This window comes from Phragmites australis, chromosome 11, assembly GCF_958298935.1.
Source record: "Phragmites australis chromosome 11, lpPhrAust1.1, whole genome shotgun sequence".
Lineage (NCBI taxonomy): Eukaryota > Viridiplantae > Streptophyta > Magnoliopsida > Poales > Poaceae > Phragmites > Phragmites australis.
This window is the reverse complement of record NC_084931.1, coordinates 31,404,977-31,416,212: the sequence shown is the minus strand read 5'-3', so window position 1 is coordinate 31,416,212 and position 11,236 is coordinate 31,404,977. Positions and strand designations below refer to the sequence as shown.

The 11,236-nt window shown below is 48.2% G+C and overlaps 1 protein-coding gene across 1 annotated transcript; it reads right to left on the bottom strand.

The window, feature by feature from the left end:
- Window positions 1–8,043: 8,043 nt before the first annotated feature.
- On the bottom strand, window positions 8,044–9,209 carry LOC133885462 (transcription factor LATE FLOWERING-like). Its single transcript, XM_062325181.1, has one exon. It carries the CDS (start codon window positions 9,198–9,200, stop codon window positions 8,082–8,084), a length of 1,119 nt encoding a protein of 372 aa, XP_062181165.1. The 5' UTR covers window positions 9,201–9,209; the 3' UTR covers window positions 8,044–8,081.
- Window positions 9,210–11,236: the final 2,027 nt, after the last annotated feature.

Below are 11,236 nucleotides of genomic sequence, written 5' to 3'. Positions count from 1 at the left end.
CACCCCGCGACGTCCGCCATGGAGTGCCCCCTCTTCTTCCCCACCGACCGAAGGACGAAGAAGTGGCGAAGCAGCGTCGCCGACGGCATCACCCCCACGAACATTTCGCAGAGATGCGCGAAGACCGCCAACGCCACGACGGAATTGGGGCTTAGGTGCACCATTTGAATGCCGTACGTCTCCAGCACTTGCAGAAAGAAGGCGGAGAACGGCGGCACTAGCCCTGCCGCCACGAAAGAGGTGAAGAGGACGGTCCGCCCAGGGACGGTCGTCGCCGGCGTCAGAGTCGCCGGCCTCACCACCACGGCACCTTCCTGACCCTCCGGTACCAACAGCTTCCTAATCTTATCCGCCGCCTCCTCGTTCCTCAGACGAGACTCCGGCAAGATGCTGTCCGAAGCCTTGTCCCGGCGACCTCCTCCAACCCTCGTCATTTCGTCAGGATAGAGGGTGTTTTTTGGTGGTGAAGAGAGAGAGAAGGGAGAACGCTCCGGTCGCCTGGGAGTTTCCTGAGGGCTTCGGAGCACAAAGAAGGCAGGAGCGCAAGTGCGAGAGAGCGTAAAAAAGGGGAACGGTCCGATCCATTCCCCCTTTTTATAGCTCAAAATTCAAAAACTGCCGCCCCAGACGGTTCGCTCGGCGAAGCGTCACCTCGATCGACGCAACTGTCAGGCGAATCTCCCGCCGATCGCGCGATGTCAGCGGTTGCCAGGCGTATTTTCCTCGATCTGCGCGGCGACCGCGCGTACCGCCCGTATGGTTATCATGCCCTTCGGAAGTTGTGTGGACACGCGTCCACTCATTCTCCCGTTGGAACGTACTTGAGGTCTAGGTCCGCAAGGGCCACCTCTCGAAAGCTTGCCACATGGCGTCCGTGCCAGCCTTGGCCTCGGTCGCGACGAACGGCCCATTCGCAGTCTCCGTCCCATCGGCTACCAACGGGCCCGGGGGCTACTATCGGTGTATTTAGAACCAGGGGTCCCTAAGTCCCGAGGCCAGGCCGGCCATCCACCACATGTCACCACCCTGCAAGGTAGGTAGAAGCTAAGTCCCGGGAGAAGGTGCTCGGGGTCGCCGCTTCTGGTTCCCGAGCACCCTAGTTCCCCGATGATCCGCAGAGCCCAAATACCAAAAAGGAAGTGCTCGGAAGAGAGTGCTCGGGGCTGCACGTGGCAGCCCCCGAGGACTCGGTGCCCCGAAGGTCCCACTGAAGTGCTCGGGAGAGAGTGCTCGGGGCTGCACGTGGCAGCCCCCGAGGACTCGGTGCCCCGAAGGTCCCACCGAAGTGCTCGGGAGAGAGTGCTCGGGGCTGCACGTGGCAGCCCCCGAGGACTCGGTGCCCCGAAGGTCTCACCGAAGTGCTCGGGAGAGAGTGCTCGGGGCTGCACGTGGCAGCCCCCGAGGACTCGGTGCCCCGAAGGTCCCACCGAAGTGCTCGGGAGAGAGTGCTCGGGGCTGCACGTGGCAGCCCCCGAGGACTCGGTGCCCCGAAGGTCTCACCGAAGTGCTCGGGAGAGAGTGCTCGGGGCTGCACGTGGCAGCCCCCGAGGACTCGGTGCCCCGAAGGTCTCACCGAAGTGCTCGGGAGAGAGTGCTCGGGGCTGCACGTGGCAGCCCCCGAGGACTCGGTGCCCCGAAGGTCCCACCGAAGTGCTCGGGAGAGAGTGCTCGGGGCTGCACGTGGCAGCCCCCGAGGACTCGGTGCCCCGAAGGTCCCACCGAAGTGCTCGGGAGGGAGTGCTCGGGGCTGCACGTGGCAGCCCCCGAGGACTCGGTGCCCCGAAGGTTCGCGCAAGATCATTCAACGACCCGAAGGGTCCCGTCGTCAGGGTGTCATCCAGTCAAAGGCCCAATGCCGCATTTAATAGGCACGCGCGGTCTGACATCCTGACATCCTGACATTCTCAGCTGCCCACGCCCCAGTGTCAGACCCTGCCATGCACTAGCAGGGGGCCGTGGGTCCATTAAATGCATGGGTCCCGTCCCGTTTCATCCAGGTGCCTCGGGATAACGTTGCCAGAATCGAAGCGCTCCGCCTGCCACCCTGCCCTGGCAGAAAAACAAGACAGGGTGGGCGCACTGGGCACCTCTGAGGCTGACCGGTGGGCCCCTTTTAGGGCGCCCCGAGGCTTCCGCAGCGGCTGGTGGTCGAATGCGCGCCGCATTTCTCCACCGCCCCTGTCACTTCGCCAAGATGAAATGATTACGCCTTTCTCCATGGCACCTTGGCATTCGCGTCCCCTCTTTCCCATTCAGGATATGTTGAGGTCGGCGCGCCTATAAAAGGAAAGGATGGAGAACACTAAAAGGAGAGAGCAAGAGCCCCCGACCACCAGACAACCAACAATCTCCGACGAACCAGGCAAAAGATAGATCGACGGACATTCGAACCAGCTCAAGTTAAGTTAGAACATAAGAGCCTCAAGCTCTTTGTAAACAGTTCTCCCTTTAGAACCAGATACCCCCTTGAAGAATCTCCTTCAAGGATAAATATAGCACTCATACAGGAGTAGGGTGTTACACCTCCGTGCGGCCCGAACCTGTCTAACACCCGGCGTACCCCCTTTTTTCTTGCATTAGGGTGATCGTCTCCCACTAGCCATCGCATTTATTTCCGTTCCTGCTTATTTCCCAAACAAGCTTTCCCAGGATCATCCCCCCGGCCGAATCTCTAAAAAGGGGTCTCTCGGGATCCCTGCGATAGGAGTTCACTCTCCGACATAGCTGCTGTCCATGTAGAAAATATGTATCCCGCATGCTCTAGCCTGGCTCTATCTCTGAGCCACCTCAGCCTGGCACTTTATTTGGTTGCATATATTTGTTTAACCTTGCTGAGAAGAAATATTGTTTGATTATTTACACGTAGATATATTACATGAAATAAAAGTGGAAAAATAAATGTTATCATGATTTTTTTTAACTATATGCTTGTAATATTTACTATATCATATTAAGCCTTAATATCCATCAAAATATGTTAATATCACTTAATATACACTAATAATATATTAAGCCTACATCTAGCCAGCTTGCCTATGCAGAAAGGACAAAAATGCAAAAAACCCCAAAAGTCACTTGAATTTTAACTTTCCCCCCAAAAGTTGTTTTGTTGCAAAAATCCCTTAAAGATCTGGTTTTTGTTAAAAAAAACACCTCCAAAAATTCAAAAAAAAATAAAAAAAATCACAAAAAATTCTAAAAAAAAACTAGATAAAATTCTAAGACTTTTTGTGAAATTGTTTTTCAAAAATAATATCCTTTGCATCATATTTCATGGAGAGTAAGTTTGAAAAAAAAAACGTGTAGCTCATTTATTAATTCGAGTTAAATGCATAGTTAGTTATTTGCTAATCCAAAAATCATGAAAAAAAAAATAATCTTCTTACATGATCCTCTATCTTGTAAAAATACATTAAATCTTGAAATATTTATTGTAACATGCATGACTGAGTAAATGTGTTGCAGATAGATTAATTCATAACTAATCTCTAACACCCAAAATTAGTGAAACCACTTTTATTAGTTTACTTAAATAATTATTTGTGTAGGAAAAATAATGGTAGATATGACAAAGTTAAAATAACATGAGTTAATAAATGATTTGCACATTTTTCTTTTATTTTCAAACTTCCTCTCCATGAAATATGATGCAAAGGATATTATTTTTGAAAAAAAAATCATAGAAGGTCTTAGAATTATCTTTAGTTTTTTTAGATTTTTTTATTTTTTAGAGAGTTTTGCAACAAAGTCAAATTTTTAGGGTGTTTTTTGCAACAAAAATAACTTTTAGGGGAAAAGTCAAAATCCAAGTGACTTTTGGAAAGGTTTTGTATTTTTCCCATGTAAAAACGTCCAAAATTTATGTTTTTTAGAGCAAACTGAGAGACCCCTTTTGCATCTCAGAGCACTCAGAATAGTATACAGGCAACCAAACATCTGCTATCTGTATCCCACGGACCAAATTGAGCATATACAGATAACCAAATTGAGCATATACAGATAAACAAATACACCCATAACTCGCCAATCATCCGGTCTGCCGAGGCGGTGAGAAGCCGAGCGTGGCCCACCCCCTCCCCTCCGCGCACACAGCTATCCACGGCTAGGGATTGTTGGGCCGCAAAGTGAGTCGCACATCCTCCACGCTCAGGTGTGTCCTTCTCCGGCCCAACTATATCTTGGGCTACTGATTTTCTTCTTCTTTACAGGTGTTGGCCTAGATAATATGCATGTTTAGCCCAGTCATCTTCTTTCTTTTTTTACCGTTCTTTTCTATGCATATTGTATTTCTTTCTTCTCTAATCCATATTAGTATTTTTTTTCTTTATTTTAGTTCTTGATATTTTTATGAGACTTTGTTCACTTTCGTACACTTTATTTTTAAATTTAGTTTTCTTAGGATATTTTCAAGGTATATTTCTAAGTATTTTATGGTACAATTTCATCATTCATGTATTGATAGGCTGTCCAGACCCGAATTTATAATTCAATCGGATTTTGGCTCAATCGACCTTCCGTTTGACTCTCTCTCTCACTTACCTCTTCGTGCCAGCTCTCTCACTCCCTTATCTCCTCGCTTTAGGTGCTCTCGCTCTCTGCTGCGTTCACCTCTCTCGATCGCTCTTTGCCTTCTCCCCGCACCGCCGGCCCTGCTCCTCTCCCCTCCCCCCCCCCCCACCGTAGCCCATCCCCAGCGGCGACGGAGGCCAGTGGCGGCGGAGCTCGCCAGATCCAGTGTCGACAAAGGCGGAAGCCAGTGACAGCGAAGGCAGAGGCAACCATGTCAAGGAGAGGGGGAAAGCAGAGATGGGGCGGCGGTCCGATTAATTTTGTTTTGTTTTGGGGGTTTTGATTTGATTTTTGTGTTGCAATATGTATGTGGAGCTCAGTGTGGTGGGTTTGAACTCGGCCAGTAGGGAAGAAAGGGGCACGGGGAGGCGCAGAGGAGGCGCAGAGGAGGGTGGTGAGGAAGAAGGGGAGCTCGACGGTGGCAGTAGTAGCAGCAGCAGTGGCGGGTTTGAGCTCGACCGGCAGGGAAGAAGGGGGCACAGGGAGGCGCGAAGAAGGGCGGTGAGGAAGAAGGGGAGCTCGGCAGTTGTGGCAGTGGCGGCGGCGGAGCGACGGCAACAATGAGCCTGCTCGGATGCCATTCTCGCCGTCACCAATTTTCTTCTTTTTTATTCTCTGAAAATAGCAACAATGTCGAGTGGTCAACCAACACTGATACTAACCGAGTATCAGTGTCGAGTAAAGAGTGTCGATTGAAAAACCAGTAGTAAAACTATTTTTCAACCAACACTGATATGTCTTTTTGCAGTAGTGTATGAATTGCTGACTTACTAGCAAGAGGTCGGTGTTTGTGTATCATATGTGCAGCACCAGATTGGAGGGGATATTATGAGATATAGTATAAGTATTTGACCCTCCCTAAACTTTGGTAAATTTAGTTTTTCTGATACATCTGTATTAGTCCTGAAACAGTAGCTCACACTTAGATTACAACATACAAGCAAAATTACATACATACAATTACAACACATATAAATAATCATACAAAGGTCTTACACTATAAGATCTTACACCCACGGCCGACAGAACAAATTGAACAAAGTACAACACCAAAAGATAAAGATAATGGGTCAAAGACACATGCGGCTTGGGTACATATGCAATCTTAATTTTTTTTACTCATCTCCATGAGTCGTAATCCGTCTCGTCCTCATCTGAAGAACTATTCAAGGATTAGTATGTATGGTACTCACAAGTCCTGATAACTGCCCAAAGTTTTTGATACATGCTTGAGGGATAATCAAGTAAAGCTAAGATTTATAGTTTGAGTAAAAAAAAAGATTTTCATGCAATTGAAAGTATCATAGTTATTGATTCGTAAGCATTAGTTTAAATAGATTTCAAAACAAGCTTTGATTGCCACGACGCAACATGTGTCCCAGCCAGCTCAAACAGGCCCATGCAGCCCAATGCTAAGCTCCAACGACGGCCCACAGCCACACACGCAGGCCCATTTACCCCAGCGAACCACCGCTATTGTCATTTATACGTTCTCTTCCGAATTCGAACTCCAAATTCAACGATAATGATAACAACCAAACATGCGCTATCAGACAACCCAAACACAACAGACACGATGTAACGTGATGAATGATCGATGTAACGTCCTGTCTGAATGTGTATGTATTGAAAAACCGAGAAAGTTCAGATACCTGATTCCATTCTCCTTGATGAGAGGTTTACTCTGAGCAGCAATATTTTGAGATTCAATTAAATCTCAATAAGCGCAACCTAGCACGCCAATCTGCCTAGTTAGTCTGGTCAGGCCACGTTGGAAGAGCTAGAACAACAGGGGTTGGCCGCTCGCGGTCACAGGCGCCGCCGCGTACTACCCAATTTTCGATCTGCCGACTAGCTGTGAGCTCGGAAACGGGGCAGGGCAACGACGGCTATGTCAAGTTGCTCTGATAATTTATAGCCAACGTAAGGCTCGGTTGCTCAGCCCAGCCGTTTCAGTGCAGGCATGCATGCGTGCATCATCAAACTGCATGCCCGGCCGGTCAGTTGCACCCTGCCACACGGCACGGATGAATGATATGATCGATGCGCCCAAACCTGTAGTCATCGCGGACGACGTACGCTCTCCTCCTCCTCTCTGCGGTCAAACGCCGCGCCTCCGGCCGTTCCTTCGACGGCGGCCTTTCTGATGACGCGACGAGTTTGTTACGTACGCGGCCGGCGGTTCCTTCGGACGGCGGCCAGTGAACGAACGTTTGGAGAGGCAGAGAGAGATGCCATGTGAGGAGCAACCACACGGCAGTAGTGCAGCTTTGGTCAGAGGGGTTGTCTTCTCAAGGAGCACGCTTTGGGCACCAAACGAGGTACGCTGCCGCACACGGGGTCAGGCCCAAAGGGAATGTCTTTTTGGCGTTGGGCAGCCCGCACCCCCAGAGTGTGGTACCGATGAGTCGATGCCAATGCCCTAGGTAAAACCCTGCGTGCATGCAACGGTGCCCTGCGCAAGGAAAGATCAAATTTTGGGGTTCATCTCTACATCTATACTAATATAAAAACATGAGTCGAGTGGGAAACTTTTGATCTTATCCATCCATCTATTTAATCGAATTGCCCAAATTATACACGTGTTTCTCCATAACATCATAGGACCAAATTAGTGGTGGGATTAATCACCGCAATATTTCTATATTTAATCTCAATCAATTTAGAAATGCCAATCAACTAATCCAATGGTGGGGTCCAAAATGCCATTGCTCCTCCGTCATGAATACCAGACCAATCAATTAGCCCCGATTAATTTTGATACCATTGAGCACCATTCTATACCTAACGAGATCTTTCGAGAAGGTATGTGATTTGGAGTTGTCTGTGGTTGGTTAAACCTCTTTGACCATCCATTGCCATGATTTTTTATACGTAAATCTTAAAAGAAAAAAAGGCTCATTAATGAAAAAAAGAAGGATCTTATTTTGATGGTTCCAGATTATATAATGGAATATCAAAGGAGTATTATAATAGTACTATAGTATAATAAATACAATCATTAATCACATACATTCAAGTTATATATTTCAAATCTAGCCTGGCCATTTTGCTAGTGGCACATGAAGAGCACTTGAACACATATGAAATGCTTGCGGTAGGTGGTGCAGCATATGGTTTTCTCTGAATACATGCATTGCAAAAGGTCAAAACCTTGTTCTAAAAAAGAGGGTCAAAACCTTTGGCAGGGTCTTTATGTGCTGGTTTAATCGATGGCATCCACTTTTCATCGTCAATGTGGTAAAAGTCCGGCCATGTCAGATAGACAAATGTGTCCCTCTCATGTTGTGCACAAATCCAATCACATGCCCTTGAGGGTAAAAGAACGTGTCCATTTCTGCATCTTTCACTGGGCGGAGAGAGAGAAAGATCGAAGTTGGCTCTGCTGTTCAACATTCTACATGCATAAATGCCCAGTTTTTCAGAGAAGATAGTAAAAACATTTTATTAATCTCAAAATCTACAGAGCTGTCACATACATCACTCACACATCGAAGTACGTACGTGCTACGCTACAACTGCATGCTCCTGTTGGATTTTACGTAGTTACCAATGGCGCCGTCTCTTCCAAAGGCAAGTACAGTGCTAGCGCTGGTACCACCAATGTTGCCGGTGTAATTCTGCAGCAAGCTGCCGTTGTGGTAGCCACCATTGTTAGGGTTTCCGCAACTTTGCAGCGCCTTGAGCTGCGACTTGAGGAACTTGAGGTAGCTGGCGGCCTCGTCGAGCATGGACGCCGTGTCCATCCGGCTGCCGCCGGGCACGAGCCGCTGCAGCACGCGCAGGCGCTCGCTGACCCTCTCCCGGCGCAGCCGCGCCGCCACCGTCTGCGGGTCGCTCGAGATCCGAACGTTCTTGCGCCGCCGCTTGTTCTGGGACGGCTCGGCGGCGGCCGCGCAGACGAGTTGGTGCACCGGCCGCATCGTCGCCGCACGGTAGATCATCTCCTTCACCTGCGCTATCGCCTCCGCGTCCGGCTCGTACCCGCCGCCGAGCGCCGCCCCTGCTTCTGCCTGGTGGTGGTGGCCCTGCCCCCCAAAGGTGATGCTGGTCGACGACGTCGCGGCCGCTCGCTTCGCGCCACGCCGCTCGGCTGCTACCGTGGCGTACTTGTCCAGCTTCCGCTTAGCGGGAGGCAGTGTCGTTGTCTGAGGCAGCTCTGGCCGCGACACGGAGCACGGTGACGCCACCTCCGTGTCGTGGCCGCCGCCGTACGTGTTGGACTCGCCGGAGGAGATGTTGCCGTTGCCTCCCGTGGTGCTGCTGTATCCGGAGAAGGCTGTGTTCGAGTTCGACACGGCGGCCTGCGCAGGCTCCTCGACGACGTTCGGGACGTACGTGAACGCGTCAAGGAGGCCGCTGTCCACTGCGCTGGTGACGCTCGGGAGCACATCCGTCGAGTCCAGGCCCATGAAGGCTGCTGGTGCGCCGTCGGAAAGACTCGCGCCGTCATGGCAGTGCATGAGGTCCGGAACCGGGTGCGACGAGGGCATGTCAAGACCGCCATGCTCGGGACGAAGGCCGTCGAAGCCTGCGCACAGGAAGGCGCTGAGGAGGTCATTGTCGCTCGGGCGGCTCGGCAGGCATGGCTCTGCTGCATATGGCGTACTCCAGCCGCCGAAGGCGTCCATCGATCTATACACAGCGGCCCCTCAGGCAGCAAGACTTGATATGCGCTTACTGCTGCAAAAAGATTGTAAATTCGTGCAAACGAAGTGAGCTCTTGTCAGTACCAATTTGTGAGCTGATTTGAAATTAACAAGTTAAATTGAATTAAAATCCTTCCCGTTAACTAACCGAGTGACAAATATATCCAGGATTTGCTCTGGAAGCAACTGTATTTGGAATCAGCTGCTGAGATTAGCATGAACGCCGAAAAAGAACATCAAGTCCCAAACATGGCCGAAAGCAAACCGCAGAGCGAGCAAAGAAGAACAAACCAGATAGTATCTCTTAGCTAGACAGTACGTCAGTACCTGCCTCGCAGCTTGACTGAGGGCCTGACGATTCAGGTTCAGGCCTGCCTGCCCTGGCTGCACCGATCTGTGACTGCTGATAGATTCTGAAGATTGAAGAGGGGACGAATTATGAATGAGTGCAGGGTAGCTAGGATGGTCCTCTCCAGTCTCTCCTACTGTGTATGGCTGTGCATATGGGCGTCTTTTATAGACGGCCTGAGCTGTAGGCTAAGCTGTAGCACTGGCCAAATTTGTTTCCTTTTTCATTAGAAAAAAGGCAAGATAAAGTTTGTTTCATGATTTAAAGAGAAAAGGAGATATAGATCTTGATGGAAAAAGATTAATGATGAATGCTACAACCTCTGTTGTCTGTTTCTGAGGTAACTTTGGCGGATTGTTTCTTGTCTGCTCTGCTTCAGAGGTAACTTCTGCCGTTTGTATTTGGTATTGGGCACTATTGGTTGGTACATCGCATGAAACTTTGGGGTTTTATGGGGCAGGGTTTCCTCACATGATAAGGCTAATGATGAAATAGGACCATGTATTGATGTATTTGTAGGATATATAACAATGAACCAGCAGCTCTATTTTTAATCTACCATTTTCAGAGAGAAAAACTACAATACCTGAATCTTAGCGGGTCCAGGAAGAGAGATTTTTCAGTTTTTCTTTGTAAAAAAAAAAAAGAAGATGGCAAGAACGCTATGACATATCTTTGATGCGGATGCGATGTATTAGAGATAAGAAGACAAACTCTGTGCCAAGAAGCAAAGATAGAGCACCAACAAAAAGAAAAGGGAGAAAATAATTATGCTGATGTTTATTTGATAAATTTTCTTTGATTCAAGCAAGGAAGGAAGCACTATGACGAAGTAGTATATAATTATATGCATGATAAGCTGAGAGGACCACACTGATGAGGATATGCAAACCGATTGCAAGATTTCAAAAAAGAACAAAAAACAAAGAACAAGATAAATAGATAATCAATAACACAAAGTCTACACACATGTACTATTTCAACCCAAAGGATACATTTGCTATCCTGGTGTATGCTGCATGTAACAAACTATTGGTGTCATCATGCACGCGTGCATTTGTTGAAGTTAGCCAACAGTAAAACAGGGTGGGAAAAGCAAATTTCACATGCATTTGTGGACATGGTATGCATTGTAATCCTGCAATACTGTGGTAAACTGTAAGAATATATAGTGTATTTTCAGTAGGTAAAAAGGTAAACAGGGTTTGGATCCTGTTTCCTAAAGAGCTCTCACCACAGGGGATGTAAGTGTTGGGTGTACCAGTGTATATACTAGATGTACATAATTCTATAGCATGGCGCTATTGCCATCAGGCCATGCGTGCAGCGGTGCAAGAATACATACCACTGGACTCGAGTGATCTAGTCCCTATCCGATTATTAAAATGAACAAATGAAAGTATTTTGTTTATCTAATTGTAGCTGATGTTGATTAAGCTGCTTTGAGTTTTTTGCTTGGGACCATTACAACTTACATGGAATGCATTGTGTGGCTTCTAATTTTTGTTGATCTAATACCACACACGTTTCTTTTGATCCCAAAAGTACATGATAGTACACTAGGTTTCGAGTAAGGGCATCTCCAATGGATTTTCTCCAAAATATCCACGGCATCTAGAGCTAACACAAAGGACAACGCTTCTTAGCACTACCCCTATATTTAGTCTAC

What these genes read in the sequence shown, in the direction of transcription:
- LOC133885462 (XM_062325181.1), bottom strand. Translation starts at nt 9,200, where the DNA reads ATGGACGCCTTCGGCGGCTGGAGTACGCCATATGCAGCAGAGCCATGC.